Source organism: Bubalus bubalis, chromosome 5 (assembly GCF_019923935.1).
Source record: "Bubalus bubalis isolate 160015118507 breed Murrah chromosome 5, NDDB_SH_1, whole genome shotgun sequence".
Lineage (NCBI taxonomy): Eukaryota > Metazoa > Chordata > Mammalia > Artiodactyla > Bovidae > Bubalus > Bubalus bubalis.
In genome coordinates this window covers 59,502,854-59,524,104 of record NC_059161.1, presented here as the reverse complement: position 1 = coordinate 59,524,104, position 21,251 = coordinate 59,502,854, and the positions used below count along the sequence as shown (strand labels likewise).

The following is a 21,251-nucleotide window of genomic DNA, read 5'->3' as shown; positions in this document are numbered from 1 at the left end:
GTTCCTCTTTATTTTCTGTCATTAAAGTGGTATCATCTACATATCTGAGGTTGTTGATATTTCTCCCAGCAATCTTGATTCCAGCTTGTGATTCATTCAGCCCAGCATTTCGCGTGATGTACTCTGCATATAAGTTAAATAAACGGGGTGCCTATATACAGCCTTGCTGTACTCCTTTCCCAGTTTTGAACCAGTCCGTTGTTCCATGTTTGGTTCTAACTGTTGCTTCTTGACTTGCATACAGGTTTCTCAGGAGTCTGGTAAGGTGACAGCCAAGGCAGAGGCTGGAGTGATAGCCGTGAGCCAAAGGGTGCCCACAGTCCCCAGGAAGGGAGGCCTGGCCAGATTCTGAACTGTGGGAGGATATATTGCTGTTGTTTGAAGCCACCCAGTTGGTGGTAATCATATAGCAGCCATGGGAAACTAATACCATCTAGATGTGTGTGTTAGAAATAATTTTCCCTCAGAACTTTGAAGTTACTGTTTCATTTTCTTGGTTTTTTTTTGTTTTTTTTTGTTTTTTGCTGGTTAGTGGTCTGGTGTGGCTCTGGTTTCTGGTTCTGTAGTCCTTGAAACCTTTTGGGTCGTCTCTTTCTCTCTGCTGGTCCACAGCTTGGCGGTGAAGTGCCCTGTGCAGCTTGCTCACTCCTTGTGCTGCACTGTGGCGACTTTGTCTACCCAGTGAGAAGTTCACGTTCCTCCCTTCTCTACACGTTGTTTGGTTTGTTTGAATTAATATCTTTGATTATTTTTGTCCCTTTTTTTCTGTGTTCCCTTTCTGGAGCTTCTGCTAATTGGTTGTTAGATCTTCTGGATTGATCCTCTTATTCTCACGTTTTCCCCTCTAATTCTCTCTCTGACACCTTCTGGGGAAGTTCTTTGATTTCTAGCCCTTATGGTGAATTTTAAAAATATATGACTTCATATTTTTTATTTTTGAAGAACTCTTTTTTTGTTGTTTTGTTTTTGTTCTTGGGACCCTGTTATTTCACAAATGCACTGTCTGTTCTCTCTGGGGAATTAATTATAGCCATCTTAAATTTTTCTTTTTCTCTGCCTTGTTTTAATCTCTTCTAAGTTCATTCATGCTGTTTGTCTTGGTCTCACTCAGCAGTTGGAGGCCTTCCTTAGTACATGGTGAGCCTCACTGTCCATTCGTATTTAAGAGTAAAGAGGATGGATTGCACATTCCAACATGAGCCCAGAGTTTACTGGTTGGTGAGCTCAGCTGTGGAAGAGTCAAGGTTCTTTCATTGGGGAATGTCCAAATATCAGTTTTCTGTAGGACTTTCTTCTGGGAACTTATCTTTTCTAGAGAAGACTCTTAGCAATCTGCTGCCTATGTATGGGTTAAGAACTTGCTGCCAGTATTCTTGGAACAGGATATAGGAATAGTCTTTGGGGCTCCAGCATTCAGTATGAAGACTTTATTCAGTATAAGCTGTTTGTGTTAACCAGAGTTCTGGAGTCCAAGACCTCTCTGATTTAATTATCTTCAGGGAGTAAACTACTGTCTATGTTAGAGTCAGTCATTGCCTCCATAGGCTGGAGAGGGGACCTAGAGGTTTAATAGCCGCTTCTTACACGGACTGTCAGCCAGTCTTCTGTTTTTATCACATGCTTTGCTCCCCACCTCTGCCCGTTTCTTCCAGTTTCTGAGCATGGATCCACTGGTTTTCACTTAAATGTCAATTTATTTTTCTGTTAATTGGTTGCTGCTACTCTATCTAGTTTTCATTCCCCCTCCAAATTAATTGGCTTATTGTGTTTACTCTTATTTTCTCTTCTGTGTTGTTTCCTTGTATGTTTATAACTTTATACCTTTATTTTAATTAAAGTTCTCCATAAAAATTGGAGATAAAATGCATGGCTGATGTTTAATTGGAAGACTTCCTTTTTATCTTGACAGCAAAAAGGTTGATCTTATCATATTAATAGAATTGTTGGTAGTCTTAAGTTGATTATAAGGTATTTCACAAATAGTAAACCTTGAAATTTTGATAATGGACATTTTAAGTGAAGTGAATGAATTAAAAAAAATACTTCCTAAAATTTTAGCCATATAAAGAAGGGATGCCCACAGAAAGCAGGTGTATATACCTCCTTTCTCTGGGTTTTTTTCTTCTTTGGAAACAATCTTTGTGATTATCTCTGTTCTTTTGAAAATCTTTAGATATTTAGATTCATCTTCTGGCACATGTGTGTTTAGCATTATTTCTTAGAAAATAAAGAAGGAAAGAGTGTATGTGTTTTAAAAATTTTGACTAGTCCGATAATTTTTGTTATCTAGTCTGAAAAACAGAATTACTAATTCATTTCTTTATAAGTCACATATCTGATTTATAAGTCTGTTTATGCACTATATACATCTACAGTTGACTTATCTCATGTTTTCATATTTACTGTTTTTGTGAGCTACAGCCTAGCTATTTAAACTCTGCTTATTTCATTTAAAACCATGATCTTCTTTAAGGCTTTTGGTACATAGATTGGAGTACTTTTTGATACGTTCTAAAGACTGCCATTGATATCATTAGCTGTTTATCAGGACATTTTTCATCCTCTGATCCTGCTGAGTTGGATAATATTATTGCTCTTAGAGTTACCCCTGCCCCCGCCCCAATTATTTCGCGTGTAGTCATTATTCTGCAGAAGAGTACTTGGGAACTCGTGTTAGAAAGCCTTCCTTAGGGCAGAAAAGGTATAACTGCTCTTCCAAGATCATTTTTAGGGAAAGAGATTGTGAAATGGTTTGTAAGTATTTTAAAACATGTCACACAGATGTATTAAATTACATGTGAGTAATTAATTACTATACTCCTTGGAGGTAAGCTGGGGTACTGCGAAGTAAAGCAAAAAGATACTTGATGGGCTCATTTCAGAAGAGATAACAGTTAATGTTTATAAATCAAAAAAGCCTTCATTTGTGCTTGGGGCAGTTATTATTCTGAGTATTTTTCATCTCTTAAAAATGAGCTGTTTCTTCAGTTAAATATTTTTGTTTTCTTAATAATTTTGTATCTCTTTCATCATATTAAGCCAGGTCCTTTGTACAGAGGATGTATTAAAAGTTCCTAATATTGTAAAGCTTATGTGCAGAAATATATCACTTACTGGTGAGTTTGCTACACAGTATTCACTTCTCAGTAATGCCCCTTGTTTTCTCTATTCCCTATCATATTGTGATACAGCAAATCTTATTAAATATGGCAGACTTACTTTATTTTTATTCTTTATTTTATTAATTTTTTGTGAGATAGGGCTATGAAAAGGAGCATCATTAGTGAAAGTGAGAAAGCCTAAGAAAGGAGAGATTCTTACCTGAAAAAATAGAAATTTTGGATAAAGTATTGAATATCAAATTCAGTAGATGGAGGTTTGCTTCTTTGAATGAATCAGTCCACCAAATAGTTCATATAGAAACAAGAAGAGAAACCATTTGGAAAATTGATTTAGTATGTGTTCTAGGTAGTACAGATACTTGCTTATGAAATTAGAGTCTTAAATGTTGGAAAAGTTATGGTCACAAAGACCAAGTTTTCAGTGTTGCTGAAACCAGCCTATATTGAGACAGTCTTTGAAAACACTTAGAAGTAAGCATCAGAGAATGGTGCCATAATCAGTAGACGTTTTCCCTACTATTAATTCAAGGAAAAGGAGCTAGTGCATTTCGTTTTTACTTCATTGGTTAGGGAAAAATGAATTGCCAATCACTGTACTACTCTTAAGGCGGAAAAGCCTAACAGTTTTCCAGTTTTTCACATTCTTTATACTTTTTTTTTTCCTCTTTTCTTCCTCCATAGAGGTTGGGATATAGGGTGTTTACTGATAGTTGAAAGTGAAAGTCGCTCAGTTGTGTCCGATTCTTTGCAATGGGGAGCTGGAAAAGGGGATTCTGAGGAAGTTGGGACCAGATTTTTTAGTCTTGTGCCTTTAGTTAAGGAATCTGGACTTTATCCTTTTGGCATTTGGGTGCCAGTTGTAATTTTTCATCAAGTAAGTGATGTGATCAGAGTTGATTATTTTTAAGGAAAGGAAGGCTGAAGGATGTAAAACCTGTATTAAAGACCAACAAGTGGGAGGCTCTTGCAGTAATCAGAGAAGAGGGGAGAACTAAGGTTGTGTAAGATGGGGTGGGTCGGGGGGTGAATAGAAAAGAGGAAGCAGGCTTGAAAGGCAGTTTGGAGGTTGAGTGAGTCTGGGACTGACAGGATTTAGAAGGATGAAGGCGGAGGAGGGACTGTGAGGGTGACAGCTTGGGAAATTCAGAAATGGTGAGAGCTTTCACCAAATGGAGACTGTAAAAAGTGGAATGTGTCTGAGAGGTCAAGACTTATGGAGGCAGTGCCTGCTCCAGGTTGTAATCGGAAATGACATGGATGACAAGAAGCAATGATCAGGTTAAAAACATCAACTGTGGGGAGAGGCCCTGGGTTAGTGCAGGAAACATGACACAAAGAAGCAGGCAGCCTGGATAGCCATGTGTGTGTGTGTGTGTGTGTGGTGTGCGTGCATGTGTGTGTGTGGGCCAATTTTTCTGTCTCTGTAGGGTCCCAGGCACCCGGAGAACAATTAGCCAGTTTACACAGTCGGGGAATGTCAGTAGTATATTTTAGAAATGTTAACATTTTTAGGTTCAAATAAGTAATTGTCACCTATTTGGAGGGAATTCTTTAATCTAGAATCTATAAATCCCTCTGTTGGACCAAATAAATGAAGCCCTGTACCAGCCACATACCAACATATGGCAGGGCACACTGGCTGCTTCCTTGATGTTAACTTTGAGTGAATTTTTTTTTTTTTAACAAAGATTAAATTGTATTTAGGACACTCTGTTTAAGGAAGCAACAAAAACTTACATTTTGTGTAAGAAAGATTTGTTTTACGCCTTAAGGAAATAGTACCTTCTTATCCTCATTTCAGAACACGTACCCGTCTAGAGTGATCTGTTTTCCCAGTATGTTGAATAACCCAAGATTTTGGTAATTAGAGTTGCTCATGTTTTTCCATACCTTTAAAGTTGTGATTTTTCCTTTTGCTCTTTTCTTGAAAAGTTGACTGAAATTCATTCAGATTTCTTGGCATTTAAGTGCCTGTTTCCTTAAAGGTGGCATTGAAGCAAGCGTGATGCAATTTAAATCTGTAAGTCTCTTAAGGAGAATATATTGGCTGCTGTTAGGAGATCATTGACTAACTGTTACTTAGCACTCTTGAGTTACAGACTTTCTGCAAGGTTTTCATCTATTTGAAATTGCCAGTATGTCCATTTTGGCTTTTGTGATAATGAAACTACAATGATAATCTTGTAGTAAGTGCCAGCTAGTTTCTGTTAGAAAGTAGCTTCCCTAGTGATTGCAGGGCAGCAAATTTCCGTCAAAATCAAGGGCAGAAATTATTAGAAGAGATAAGGTATTTACTTTTTTTCTGATTTTGTGATAGGAGCACAAACACAGATATGTGTCAAACACAGAGATAAGTTAGGGAACTCTATTTCTCGTAAATGGCAGCCATGTAATTTCTTCACAGCTAGATATTTAGTGGTGGGAATACTTTTGCAATACCTGGCTTCTTTGGTATCTTGGTAACTTAGACCTAGACTCTTAATTGCTGTGTACTTTTAAAATTGTGCATTCATGCTGGTTCCTAGACATCTTGAATTCCTACTCCCAAAGGAGAATGCCTTGGGAATGGAACGGAAGGACTCCTCACACACGTCCCCCAGTGGTCCCCCAGCAGTTTTCAGGCCTCAGGTTTGAAAAGGACTTGGGGGTGGGGATGTAGAGAAAGATGCTGTCCTTAAGTTGCCCCTACATTGCAAGGCAACAGTATTTTACTCTCACATAAAAGCTGCTCTAACAGGAATGTGTGGAATGCTAACTTTGTAAATAATTCAGCTTAATGTTTGTTTACTGAAAATGCCTAAATAGATTGGAGCTTAGACAAAAGAGGGACTTGGAGTTTGAAATGAGAATGCACGTGATTGTGCACACTGCTGTTGATGGGAACACTTTAAAGCCAGTTTCTCTTTGTACTCACTTCTTTTAAAATATGCTGTTTAATTTTGATGTAGGAAAAAAAAAATTTGATGTAGGCCCATTTCTAATGTGAACAGCAGCTGTAATCACAGTGAACTTAGGTTTGGCAGTGTGGTAACATGGAGCATTGACGTGGGGAAAATACGGGTATAAGTGAAGAATATAATTATGGAGCTGCTGTGGAAATCTTTAGTTACTGTTAAAATAAAAATTAATAATGGTGCCGTACATATTCTGGCCCTCTTTGAAAAAATGTTCTATTTGAAGTTGCTGAAGTGGCTGCCTACATAAAATTTTCATCAATGAGATTGAGGCTTTTTTTTTTTTTATTTAAATGTCCTGCATAAAGTATGTCTTGTAGCATGTGTTTGCACTTATGGTGCATTTTTAAAAATCAAAAGAATATTTTATTGTATCTCGCTAAAAATCATCGTTTCTGTGTTATAGGCAGTTGAGTATGTGTATGGGATGGATGGTGTATTATACCTAGTGGCAGAGATGCCAGACTCCAGAGCCAGACCAACTGGCTTTCAAATACTTGGTCTGCCACTTAGTGAAGAGAGGTTGCTTAGCCTCACCAAACCTCAGGTTTTTCCTCTGTTTGAGACAGTCATTCTAGGGGTTATCATCACCTCACAGAGATAACTGTGAGGGTCAAGTGAATTAGTATTTGTAAAGTGCTTAGAATTAGAACAGTGCTTAGTATCTGGTTAGCGCTATATAAACGTTTGCAACTGCATGTCATTATTAGAATGAGTTTCTTATATTCAGTTATTTTTTTCCTAACGAATAGTCAAAGATGAGTCTAAAGTTGGAAGCTAGTTTGAAGGGAAACTGTTGTTACTTCTGCTGAATTACAAGGTAGTCCAAAAATTACCCAATAATTGAATAAAAATTGTGTTTGGAAAATTGTCTATCATTTTGAACTTCCCAGGAGACTCAGTGGTAAAGAACCCACCTGGGCAATGCAGGGAACACGGGTTCATTCCCTGGGTCGGGAAGATCACCTGGAGAAGGCAATGGCAACCCACTCCAGCACTGACTGGGAGATCCCATGGACAGAGGAGCCTGGTGGGCTGCAGTCCACGGGGTTGCAAAGAGTCAGACACGACTTAAACAACAAAGCAACAACAATTCTCGTTTTAGGTGTATCTGGTTTACTAATGCGTAATTCTTAACAAAATAATAAAGCTAGATTTGAGGACCTAGAAATGTGTCCACTTTTTCTTACTCCTCACTTCAAGCTGTGGTTGAAATGTGTTACTTAAAAGATTTTTTTTTACCAGGGAGACTTTGATTTCTAAGTGTGTGCTTTCCTACTATTTGAGCATTCTCATCATTGTGAGCAAAGCACAGAGCATCGTTAGAATATCACAGATGTCCTGAGTTGGGAGTTCTGTGTGTACATGACGACTCAAGGCATTTCTAGGTAGGAATTGTGGTAGCGGGGCTGGGAGGGGTCGTCCTATTGTTTGCGCCAGGTACTATGGAAGGTGTTTCTCTGTAATTATCACTCTAAGAAATACCAGAACTTCCATTTTAGAGTTGAGAAACCCAAAGTGAGGTTAAATGACCTGCCCCAGGTCCCACTGATAATAATGGACAGACTCTGGATCAAAACCCAGGCTATGTTGCTTCAGAACCCTCTTTTAGCCGTCAGTGCCTGTGTGCTTAGAGTAGTGAGGTACTTTTTTAGAAGCAGAGCAGAAGACTGTCTCCGTCCTCTCACCTAGACAAGCTGGAAAGAAGGGGGCTGCCTGGCGAGCCAGTGTCACCTGCCCAGACTGGGCCAGGCGGTGAGCCAGGCAGCCTGCTGAGTTCTCCCGAGTCTCAGCTCCCTTCGCTGGTTGCATGGTAGCACTTGGAAATAACTCATTTTAAAATCTTATTCCTCAAAACTGCTAAGAAGGAAGCAAGATAAAATATTATCATAGTGAAACACTTCAGAATAATGAAATTCATTAAACTCATTTGGCAAATTCCTTAGGGAATTCCCTCATCATCCAGTGCCTAAGACTTTGTGCTTTTACTGCAGTGGACCTGGGTTCACTTCCTGGTCAGGAAACTGAGATCTAGCTAGCCATGCATTGTGGCCAAAGAAGAGAAAATTCTTTATAAGTTTACTGTTGGAATTGACTTTGCATTCATTTATCAAGAAATTTTGTAAAGTTATTGGATATCATTTAATCGTTTGCCTAATAGAAATTTTAGAATCCTTTTTTTTTTCCCCTCAGTTATTTTATAGAAGATTTTTAAACAGGAAAAAAGTATGAAAGACCACTATTTCTCTCACCTAGTTGCTAAAATTGTTAGCAGTTGTCCATGTGTTTATTTTATATAGCTGTCTGCCTATTCTCTCTCCATCTGGTTTTTGTTTGTTTGGGGTGACTACTTGAAGGTACTGTCTATACTGTCTCAGAGACTCTTTTTTTAAGAAAGAGCTTTATTGAGATACGATTCACATACCGCAAAATTCAAAGAATGCTTTTGAAACTTTGAGACCCAAAATCCAGTCAGGGTTCATGCCTTACATTTGGTTGTGTTAATCTTGTTTCCTCCCTCTTCTTCCTGACCAGTCCTCCTCATCCCATGCGTGCCCCCTCCCCCTTTAAGGAGACCCTATACAGAGAGAAACCAGTTGTCTTGAAGATGAATCCAGATTCTGAATTCGTCTGATGATTTTGTCATGATGTCTTCTACTAACTTGTTCCTCTGTGTCCTTTTTATGTAACCCTGAAGTTAGGGCTAAAGGTTAGGATTTAGGGTAGACTCTCGCCTTATTTCTGGAGAAGGCAATGGCACCCAACTCCAGTACTCTTGCCTGGAAAATCCCATGGATGGAGGAGCCTGGTGGGCTGCAGTCTGTGGGGTTGCTTAGAGTCAGACACGACCGAGTGACTTCACTTTCACTTTTCACTTTCATGCATTGGAGAAGGAAATGGCAACCCACTCCACTGTTCTTGCCTGGAGAATCCCAGGGATGGGGGAGCCTGGTGGGCTTCCGTCTATGGGGTCGCACAGAGTCGGACACGACTGAAGTGACTTAGCAGCAGCAGCAGCAGCTCGGCCTATTTCATAGGTGCGATACTTAAATGCTGTGTACTTCGTGTTGCATCACATCTCATATTAGTGACGGTGGTTTCTCATTTGGTTACAGTGGTAATAAATAGTCCCTTATTAAGGGTGCATGTCCCCCCTACAGTTATAAAGTCATTTCTGGGGTGTGTACTTTGAAAGGAACTAATATCTAGTTTACCTTTGCCTGTATATCTTTGCCTTTTAGCATCAGTTGATTATTCTTGCCTAAAACAGTTAATGTCATTTACAGAATGATGACTTTCTCCTTTAGTTTTTGTTTGTTTTTCTAGGACTGAATTTAAGTTCCTAAAGGTGGGGGCTAAGATTCCTTTCCCTTTAATTATTGCTTTTTGGAGTGAGAAGTTGGTTTAACAGTCATCTCCAGTTGTGGCGAGTGAACCTTCTTTCCCTCCCCTTTTGCGTTTTTTTTTTTTAATATTATGGACACAGGAGTTATTATTGTTCAGTCCTTTACAATCACTGTGCTTTTTGACACTTAAATTCACAAATGAGGTAATGGGAACCAGTGCATACTAACCCTCATGGCCTTTTGATGACCTCATTTTTCTTTGAGTGCTTTCTTGGTTTCTGGGACAGCAAGATGTCCCAGACTGAACCTTGAACTTCCTGTATCCCAGACTTGGAATCACCTATTTGTACAGGGAACTCTAGTGGGACAATACATTTATTTTAAAATCTTTTCTTGACTTCAGTAGATTGATATTACACATATTATCTACCAGATAAAACTTCATTTAGTTTGTATAGCTTTTCATGGTCTTACAAAGAACTTAAAAAATTAAAAAAAAATTTTTTTTGTTTGTTGATACCTTGTCTCATTAACTGCAGTGCTGGACTAGCAAGAATTCTCTGCATTCGGTTGCTGCAAGGGCCTTGATGGTTGCTCTTCTTCAACAAGTTAAAGAGAAGAATAGAGGGAGAATCATCATGTATTACATTTAAAAGACTGACAAGGAGTCTATTTGGTGGTAAAAGCAGCCATGTTTTTATAATCAGTGACCCATATGGCTGGCTGTGCATGTAATATGTGAGAGATGGGATATTTATTATCATCCCTCACATTTCAGAAGAGAGAGTTGTCAGGTCACATACTGTTTTAGCCCATTCAGACTGCTATACCGGGTTATCACAGACTGGGTGGCTTAAAAACAACAGACATTCATTTCTCACGGTGCTGGGGGCTGGGAGTCCAAGATTGGCGCTGGGAGATTTGGTGTCTGGAGAGGACACCTTTCCTTTATCATTAGAGGTGCCTTCTTGCTCTGTTCTCACACAGAAGAGAGGCTTATGTATGTTTGTGTCATTTAAGGTTTTAACAGTTTGTGATACTAAAACATTGGTATCTATTTTCCAGATAAATTCACAGCTCTGCTCATTTGTTATAAATCTGAATTCTCATTGATGTGTACTGTATAATGTAGCAGATAAAATAATGATGTACTTTAAGAGACTGGTGGAGTGTATTCTGAATATCTCACATTCCTAATTAAGTATGAAAATGAATAGAGGACTTGTGTCAAAAGACTCCTTGAGATGTTACGTTTGTCCTTTTAGGCAGTTTTGTCTACTTATTAGCAGTCCTTCAGAGATTATAAACAATGAAGAAAAGCGGAGTTTCAGGAATGTTTCCTAAAATTTAATTCTGTGGAGCTGGATGGTTGCAAGTTAGAATAGAAGAAACCAGAAAGAGTCTTCGTTGAGCAAGGACATAAGGCAATGGCAACCCACTCCAGTACTCTTGCCTGGAAAATCCCATGGACGGAGGAGCCTGGTGGGCTGCAGTCCCTGGGGTCGCTAAGAGTCGGGCACAACTGAGCGACTTCACTTTCACTTTTCACTTTCATGCACTGGAAAAGGAAATGGCAACCCTCTCCAGTGTTCTTGCCTGGAGAATCCCAGGGATGGTGGAGCCTGGTGGGCTTCCGTCTATGGGGTCACACAGAGTCGGACACGACTGAAGTGACTTAGCAGTAGCAGCAGCAGAGAATCTGGAAATTAAACAAAAAGTTAACAAAAATGAAGCTCAAGTGGGCTTGTTCCCAGAATCCCATCATAGTAAGACAGTTAAAAGAACTTTAAAAAAAAAAAAAAAAGGGCCTGTGAAGGAAGGAGAAGGCAGAAATTGATCAAGACAGTTGTTCAGTTGATTAGTTTTGTCCAACTGTGAACTTGTGGACTGCAGCACACCAGGCTTCCCTGTCCTTCCCTATCTCTGGGAATTTGCTCAAACTCATGTCTGTTGAGTCGGTGATGCCATACAACCATCTCATCCTCTGTTGTCCCCTTCTCCTGCCCTCAATCTTTCCCAGCGTCAGGGTCTTTCCCAGTGAGTTGGTTCTTTGCATCATGTGGCCAAAGGCTTGGAGCTTCAGCTTCAGCATCAGTGCTTCCAATGAGTATTTAGGATTGATTTCCTTTAGGATTCACTGGTTTGATCTTGCTGTCCAAGGGACTCTCAAGAGTCTTCCAGCACCACAGTTTGAAAACATCAGTTCTATGGTGCTCAGCCTTGTTTATGGTCCAACTCTCACATCCGTACATGACGACTGGAAAAACATTGCTTTCACTAGATGTTATTTTGTTGGCACAGTGATGTCTCTGCTTTTTAATGCACTATCTAGGTTTGTCATAGCTTTTCTTCCGAGGAGCAAGCTTCTTTTAATTTCATGGCTGCAGTCACCATCTGCAGTGATTTTGGAGCCCAAGAAAATAAAATCTGCCACTGTTTATACTTTTTCCCTATCTACTTGCCATGAAGTGATGGGACCAGATGCCATTTTCTTGGTGTTTGAATGTTAGTTTTAAGCCAGCTTTTTCACTCTCTTTGACTTTCATCAAGAGGCTCTTTAGTTGCTCTTCACTTGGGAATTGCTTATTAAGAATTCTTTGAGAATTAAAGAAAAGTTAAGTTTGCTTAGACATGGGATCTTCCATATAATCTTGAATCAGTAGGTTCTTCATTGAAATTCTCTTATATTCAAGATTGAAAATATTCAATTTTTATGATTCAACTTTCAATTCTTTAGTGGGATGTCACAGTGTCTTACACAGTTAGAAAATCATTGATGTTCTTACTCAAATGCTAAAGATTTGGGGCTATATTTTACTTCTGTTGATTTCTACCAGAATACATATTTTTAATATGAAGGGGTTTTTCGTATGCTCTTAATTTCATAGGCAGAACTTTAAGACAGGATCTGTCACCACCACCACCACCTCTCAATGCAGGAGGCTGCAAATAAGAAAAGAGTTTATTTGTTGAATCTTAAGAACTACAATTTGAGGGAGGCAGATTTGGATAATCCTGGAAGAGAAAGAGACAGGGACTTAACAAAAGTCACCTGCCGAGAATTGTGATAGACTGACTAAAGTCAGGGATTTGTCCTTAAGGAATCATGAGTTGTTTCAGGGTAGGAGGTCCAAGTAGATAAGACTCTGCTGTCATGAGTTTGTGGCAAGTGTCCTGAATGGCTTCTTCCGATCAGAAGGTCAGAGTCCATCCAGGCAGAGGTGTACATGAGTCATACTTCTCTAATGGCTTCTTGGCTCCGTTTTAGAGGGCTCTCTTAGCACACTACTGATTCCATTTTGATTGCCTTTCACACATGTAGGGGAGATTTTCTAACTACAGTTGTAAATCGCATTAAAAAAAATTGCAGCAGCAGAGGTATTAAGATGAATTTAGCCAGTGGTGTGAACCTTTTTTAGTTTAGGTGAAAATAAATTAAAATGAAAACATAACGGTCTTCTTAGGGGAAGCAATGAAATCAGCTGTCGCTGATGGCTAAATATAGATATGATTATCATGTTTATTTTTTTAGGATTTGACTTAATTTTTCCCCCTTCAAAACTGAAATGAGTTCAGGCTCTTAATTATTTGATATTAGACTAATGAATCATTCCAAAATTCTGTTCTCCGTTTTCCTTTTCAGTAGCTGCCAGTATCTGTGTTTGATCCTTGAAATGGAAGCTGATTAACATTTTGAAGGGTTGTCTTCATCTTCAAAATCAACACCGACTGCTTCTGTATGATCTTGATTAAATGTTTGCACAGAGCCAGGCCAGTGAGGGTGGGGCCTATTTTGTTTCCATGTGTCATATGGTTTTCATTAAGTTTTTGCATTTAAGTCAGTTTTATTTTTCAGTTGATGTAGGCACAGAGAGTTGTCCTGTAGGTTGCTGTAGGTCATTGAGTCATTGTTGCCTTGCAGTAAATCTGACAGACTTCATAAGCTGGTACATTTTGATCAGTCAACACAACTTCATCTGACAGAGGTAAATATCTGAGTCTCATGTATACAGTTTGGATGCTTGTCTCTTAACTTTATATTTATATCAAGGTGAAGAATGGGAAGCACATTTAGTTTCTTCCCAATCTTAGGCCTCTATCTGAACCTTCTCACTGGTAGCGCTGTTGTAGTCAGCGGTAAACCAGTAATTCAGATCCAGAACTCGCTGGGTTTTTTATTCCTGTTGTAATCGTAATACACCAGTTTGCCATTGCTTCTGTTTTACACACAAAACAAAAACTTTTAATTCTCATGATGTCTCAAAAGTTAATGAAATCTCTCTAGCGATTGGACTTCCCTGGTGGCTCAGTGGTAAAGAATCTGCCTGCCGATACAGGCGATGAGAGTTCGATCCCTGTATCAGGAAGATCCTTTGGAGAAGGAAATGGCAACCCACTCCAGTGGGAAATCCCATGGACAGAGGAGCCTGATGAGCTATAGTCCATGGGGGTCACACAGAGTCAGACATGACTCAGTGATTGAACAACAACAGTATCTAGGGATCACCTTAGGCAACTTTTACCAATGAAGGACACATTTGGAATTTGCCTCACACTTTTTCTCTTTCTCTTAATCTCTGATCCACCTTTTCTTTGTGGGTGCTCCATTTTTTTAAGGAAGTTTTATGCTTAATGGAAAGCCATCTTTATAGAAAAGATCCAGTAAGTTGCAATTATGTATATCTGTTGTGTGAGATAATTTGCCCAACTTCTGACTTTCATAGAAATTAACTTAAAGTGTGCTTCAGTTCTCAGTGTATTTTAGTACTCATTCTACTGTGTAATTTTTAGGTTATAACAGATGATTTAGTAGTATATTGTGTTCATGTGTGGTGTTGGAGAAGACTCTTGAGAGTCCCTTATGCAAGGAGATCCAACCAGTCCATCCTAAAGGAAATCAGTCCTGAATATTCATTGGAAGGACTGTTGTTGAAGCTGAAACTCCAATACTTTGGGCCACCTGATGCAAAGAGCTGACTCATTTGAAAAGACCCTGATGCTGGGAAAGACTGAAGGCAGGAGGAGAAGGGGATGACAGAGGATGAGATGGTTGGTTCCTTTTCTCCTTTGTCTTTCACTTCTCTTCTTTTCACAGTTATTTGTAAGACCTCCTCAGACAACCGTTTTGCCTTTTTGCATTTCTTTTTCTTGGCGATGGTCTTGATCACTGCCTCCTATACAGTGTCACAAACCTCCCATAGTTCTTCAGGCACTCTGTCAGATCTAATCCCTTGAATCTTTTTGTCACTTCCACTGTATAATCGTAAGGGATTTGATTTAGGTCATACCTGAATGGTCAAGTGGTTTTCCCTACTTTTCAATTGAAGTCTGAATTTTGCAATAAGGAATTCATGATCTGAGCCACAATCAGCCCTTGGTCTTGTTTTTGCTGACTGTATAGACCTTTCCATCTTCAGTTGCAAGGAATGTAATCAGTCTGATTTCGGTATTGACCACCTGGTAATGTCCATGTGTAGACATTGTGTTTTTAGAAGAGGGTGTTTGCTATGACTGGTGTGCTGTCTTGGCAAAATTCTATTAACCTTTGCCCTGCTTCATTCTGTATTCCAAAGCCAAATTTGCCTGTTACTCCAGGTATCTCTTGATGTCCTACTTTTGCATTCCAATCCCCTATGATGAAAAGGACATCTTTTTTTGATGTTAGTTCTAGAAGGTCTTGTAAGTCATCATAGAACTGTTCAACTTCAGCTTCTTTGGCATTAGTGGTTGGGGTATATGTTCAACTTCAGCTTCTTCAGCATTAGTGGTTGGGGCATAGACTTGGATTACTGGGATACTGAATGGTTTGCCTTGGAAATGAACAGAGATCATTCTGTTGTTTTTGAGATTGCACCCATGTATACTGCTCAGCTGGTTGAGAATCCACCTGCAATGCTGGAGACCTGGGTTTGATCCCTGCATTGAGAAGATCCCCTGGTGAAGGAAACAGCTACCCACTCCAGTATTCTGGCCTGGAGAATTCCATGGACTGTATGGTACATAGGGTCACAAAGAGTTGGACACGACGGAGCGACTTTCATCATCTTCCATAGTGCCCTGTGTAGTGGTGCTAGGAAAACTGGACAGCCCGGTTGAAAAGAATGAAATTAAAACACTTCCTAATGCCATACACAAAGATAAACTCAAAATGGATTAAAGACCTAAATGTAAGACCAGAAACTATAAAACAGAGGAAAACATAGGCAGAATCCTCGATGACATAAATCAAAGCAAGATCTTCTGTGACCCTTCTCCTAGAATAATGGAAATAAAAACAAAAATAAACAAGTGGGATGTAATTAAACTTGAAGGCTTTTGCACAGCAAAAGAAATTACAAACAAGGTGAAAAGGAAACCCTCAGAATGGGAGAAAATAATAGCAAGGGAACCAACTGACAGAGAATTAATTTACAAAATATACAAGCAGATCATACAACTCAATACTGGAGAAACAAACCGCCCCATCAAAAAGTGGGAAAAAAAGACCTGAACAGACATTTCTCCAAAGAAGACATACAAGTGGCTAACAAACACATGAAAAGATGCTCAACATCACTCATTATGAGAGAAATGCAAATTAAAACTACATTGAGATACCACCACACATCAGTCAGAATGACCATCATCAAAAAGTCTACAAACAAATTCTGGAGAGGGTGCGGGGAAAAGGGAACCCTCTTGTGTTGCTGGTAAAAGTCAAATGCTGGAGAGGGTGTGGAGAAAAGGGAACCTTCTTGCATAGCTGGTGGGAATGTAAGTTGATACTCCCACTATTTTGGTAAAGCATATGAAACTCCAGGAGCAGGGGATGGGATGGGCTTCAGGCCATGGGGTCACAAAGAGTGGGACTCGACTTAGTGACTGAACAACAGCAGCACCCCCGGGGCTTTTGTCTTCCTTGAGGGCGCTGTTCACCAGGCTTTCCTCACTGCCTGACTAGGCACTGTGCTGGAGTCTTCCAGAATGTTTGTCCAGTTATCTTTTTCTAATGTTTTCCATTACTTTTTTCTTTCTGCTCTATTTTTTGCATGATTTCCTTAGCTTTGTCTTCTCACCTTTATACTTTTTTTTTTTTTTCAGCCATCATGCTTTTATTTCTAAGCTCTTTGTTAGTCTCTCAATGTTTCTTTTTTAAAATAGCAACTGTTCTCATTTTGTAGTTACAATATAATCTCCTAACTCTTCAGGGATATTAATGATATTTTCCCTTAAGTTTTTTTTTTTAATTTGAATACTTTATTTTTCTTAGAAGTTGCTTTTTAAATGTTTGTTTATATTATTCTTCCTCTTCTTTTTGATAAATCTTATTTGTTCATGATTAGAACAAATTACTCCTAGAAAAGTTGATTGGATGCTCTGAATATGTGGAGTTTGTCCACATGACATGTGAGCTTTAATGTAGCCTTCTCTTAGTGTGTTATTTAATAGTCACTGGTTAGATTTTCTATGGAGTGTTCCTGATCTCCTCCCTGGAGGAAACAGCTCTGGCTGCTAGCATTTTGAGAGTCCACCATGGGAATGGCAGGACTCCTTATTGGAGATGAAGCGTGTGTGCTTGTGTGGAACTGAATCCCTGGTTTTGATACCGCCCCATGCTTTGTTCTGGGCTAGCCCCTTACCCCTCCAGAGGTTAAACCTCTAGTCTTCTGCCAGGGGAGTGGGGAGGCGAATCCAGGGGGAACAATCTGATTGTTTCTCAGTCTAACTTTCACCCAGTTCTCTTTATCTTGATTCCTCCGTTCTATCCTTACGTGCAAAAGTACCAGAACTGCCCATTCCTAGGTTTTGTTTTTTTTACCCCTGAAAAGTCTGCAGGGTGAGTTGGGTTAGTTGTCAGACTGACAGTTGGAGTTGTAGGATTTACCTTCCTTGGCTTTGCCAAGACATGATCCATCTGCTTCCACCTTCTAAAATCGTGTTGCTGTTTTCTCTTTGGATCTTGTCCTCATGGATTGAGCTTCCCAGGTGGCACAGTGGTAAAAAAATCCACCTGCCAAGGCAGGAGACACAGGTTTGATCCCTGGGTCAGGAAGATCCCCTGGAGAAGGAAATGGCAACCCACTCCAGTACTCTTGCCTCTGGGAAATCCCATGGACAGAGGAGCCTGGCGGGTTACACTCCATGGGGTTGCAGAGTGTCCAATGGGCTGGAGAATTCCATGGACTGTATATAGTCCATGGAGTCGCAAAGGGCCAGATATGACTGCGTGACTTTCACTTTGCTAGTGACTAAACTTGAGTAATTAACTTGGCAGAGGTGTTACAGTTAATGGTTCAAAGTGGATCTCTGTTCATTGGGAACAGCTCTGGCTTATTTAAGTAAGGTGAGATTGGCAGAGAAAACTTGAGCTGACTCAGGGAAAATGGCCTTTTATTCAGGTAAGTAACTGAATCTAACAGAAGCAGAAGTCGTTTAGGAATGTGGGTTTGGTCCTATAGAGATGAGGAATGGAGGCGTGTTGGCGTCCTCCAGGAGCAGCGTTATAAACTGCCTTTCTGCTTTGTCGCCCTCTGTCAGTGGCGGCACAGAAAGCATTGGAACTGTCCTGTGGTTGGGTTTTTAACCAACACAGATGTCTCTTGTTGCTTCATGCTGGTTAAATTATAGTACAGAGTGTACTGTTTGATTCACTAAGTCAGTTCTGAAAACTTTTTCACATTTATATGCTCTTCAGTCTTCGGGGTCTATTTAGGGAAAAGCTTTGACGAGTAAGCCAAAAGGACATTTTTTCCTGTTTGTGATAGCATCCTTTTTTTAAAAAAAAAAAATTACCATTATTATTATTATTATTGTTTTAGGGCTATATTTTTTTAAATTAAAAAAAAAATGGCTTCAGAATTAGATAAGTAATCTCTTAACCCTGTAAGTGTTTTTAACATCTTTTCTCCTAATAATTGCTTTTTATAGGTTAATAGGCTCCCATAAAGTAACTGTTTTCTCTAACCAAATGGGTTCTTGTATATTTAGATATTGTCCCCACATTGTTTATTTCTGTGCATGGAGTAAGTAGAAAAGCACAGACTGTTAGCTCCATGAAGACAGGGACTTTGTTTTGTTCATCTCTCTTTCTCACACTCGGGACAGTGTTTGATAGGCAGTTCTCAGTGAATATTTGTGGAATGAAGAAACTAATTCAGCCTCCTGCACTACTTAATTAATGCCACAAGGTGGTACTGTTGTACCGTGAAATAAAAGGCTGTAATTCTCAGACTCTCTTGCATGGTTTTATATAAATCCTATGAATAAACAAAATGAATTGACTGCCATTATGTTTATTGCCTGGTTCAGTTATTTATGGTTTTAGCGTGTGACTAGTCTTTTGAGTCCATGATTTGGGGAGGCAGTGAGATCATAACTTATATAAAATTTGGTCCAGATTTTTATCAAATTTTAAATGTGAGAGCATCTATAAACACCTAGCACAGTATCAGGTTAGTTTCATTTTTCACTCTTTCAATTAATTTTGGATTAAAATACCATGTTAAAAATTTCTCTGTTAAAATAATTTGCCAAATGTTTTCTAATAGGTTATCACTGACTGTGAAATAATATTTTGTAAGTCTGTTTTGATTGTCAGAAGATTTAAAAAATTGATCCCAAACCTAGATTTTACTATATCACCACAAACAATGCCCCCCGCCGCCCCCGCCCCCGCGCCCCCCACACACTGCAGATAAAAAATATAATTCTGCCTCCGTGGTTCTTGTATGATCAGATCAGTTGCTCAGTCGTGTCCGACTCTTTGCGACCCCATGAATCACAGCACGCCAGGCCTCCCTGTCCATCACCAACTCCCGGAGTTCACTCAGACTCACGTCCATCGAGTCAGTGATGCCATCCAGCCATCTCATCCTCTGTCATCCCCTTCTCCTTTTGCCCCCCGATCTCTCCCAGCATCAGGGTCTTTTCCAATGAGTCAACTCTTGGCATGAGGTGGCCAAAGTACTGGAGTTTCAGCTGTAGCATCATTCCTTCCAAAGAAATCCCAGGGCTGATCTCCTTCAGAATGGACTGGTTGGATCTCCTTGCAGTCCAAGGGACTCTCAAGAGTCTTGTCCAACACCACAGTTCAAAAGCATCAATTCTTCGTCGCTCAGCCTTCTTCACAGTCCAACTCTCACATCCATACATGACCCCAGGAAAAACCATAGCCTTGACTAGACGAACATTTGTTGGCAAAGTAATGTCTCTGCTTTTGAATATGCTGTCTAGGTTGGTCATAACTTTCCTTCCAAAGAGTAAGTGTCTTTTAATTTCATGGCTGCAATCACCATCTGCAGTGATTTTGGAGCCCAGAAAAATAAAGTCTGACACTGTTTCCACTGTTTCCCCATCTATTTCCCATGAAGTGATGGGACCAGATGCCATGACCTTCGTTTTCTGAATGTTGAGCTTTAAGCCAACTTTTTCACTCTCCATTTTCACTTTCATCAAGAGGCTTTTTAGTTCCTCTTCACTTTCTGCCGTAAGGGTGGTGTCATCTGCATATCTGAGGTTATTAATATTTCTCCCGGCAATCTTGATTCCAGCTTGTGTTTCTTCCAGTCCAGCGTTTCTCATGATGTACCCTGCATATAAGTTAAATAAGCAGGGTGACAATATACAGCCTTGACGTACTCCTTTTCCTATTTGGAACCAGTCTGTTGTTCCATGTCCAGTTCTAACTGTTGCTTCCTGACCTGCATACAAATTTCTCAAGAGGCAGATCAGGTGGTCTGGTATTCCCATCTCTTTCAGAATTTTCCACAGTTATTTTGATCCACACAGTCAAAGGCTTTGGCATAGTCAATAAAGCAGAAATAGATGCTTTTCTGGAACTCGCTTGCTTTTTTGATGATCCAGCGGATGTTGGCAATTTGATCTCTGGTTCCTCTGCTTTTTCTAAAACCAGCTTGAACATCTTGTATGAGGCTCACATTTTTTAACACAGTACTACATATTTGTGTATATGATCATAATGCATACAGTTAATCTATCATTTGTTTTGGTTTCACTCCTATTATAAAACCAAGTGTTGACAGGTTTGTTTTGTAGCCTAGAATTCTAAAATTTCCTTATGGTGAAATTGACTTTTGAATATTTTGATCATGTACTTTCCCTTAGACTGAAGCAAAATCAGAAGAGGGCCCAGGATGGACGATCTTGCGTGATGATTTCATGATGGGAGCATCCATGAAAGACTGGGACAAAGAAAGTGATGGACCAGACGACAGCAGACCGGGGTGTGGAAGTGACTCTGACACATAACGCTGTATAAGAAACGCAGTTTACATTTTGTTTTTCCTGGAAAAATAGTTCATACTCTGAAGGTTGGGAAATTATAAAGGTTGCATTTGCAAGAAAGCCAAAAGACTTTCATTATTACCAACTTTGGTGTTTTCTTTTTTCATGTAAACTTTGTTAAAATTATATTTCAAATCTTATATGATTTTAAGCATTGTTCCTTAGAACATTTGTAAAAAGAAATATTTCTCCTTGAGAGGTGCATTTTGCTAGGTTCACTATAGGTTTACATATTGCTCTTGGATATTGGTATTTCAGCTGTCACCGGTGTTTGTGGAAATGCAACATCAATTTATAATTAAAATGAACTCCTTGATGTTAGTGTTTTTAAGCCTCTAACTTACAGACCTGAATATGTATATTTTTTGTGGGAAAGGGTGGGTGGTGGTTTTGGTGAGGTATTAAGAAAACCTATGTATTAATAACAAAATTTTTAAATCATAGCATTTCTGATTTGGGGTAATGATTTTATTTATAGATACTCTGGCAAATAATGATTTAAGAAGTATCAAATTTCTACTTATATATTGCCTTTTATATGCTAA

The 21,251-nt window shown here is 39.3% G+C and overlaps 1 protein-coding gene across 1 annotated transcript in view; it reads left to right on the top strand.

The window, feature by feature from the left end:
• The window catches only part of RRP15 (ribosomal RNA processing 15 homolog), a 52,588-nt gene extending 31,543 nt beyond the window's left edge, over positions 1 to 21,045 (top strand). Inside the window, exon 5 of the mRNA XM_006076184.4 lies at positions 20,527 to 21,045. Within this exon, the coding sequence (XP_006076246.4) occupies positions 20,527 to 20,670 (144 nt within the window). The 3' untranslated portion in view covers positions 20,671 to 21,045. The remainder of the gene's footprint in view (positions 1 to 20,526) is intronic.
• The last annotated feature ends 206 nt before the right edge of the window (positions 21,046 to 21,251 follow it).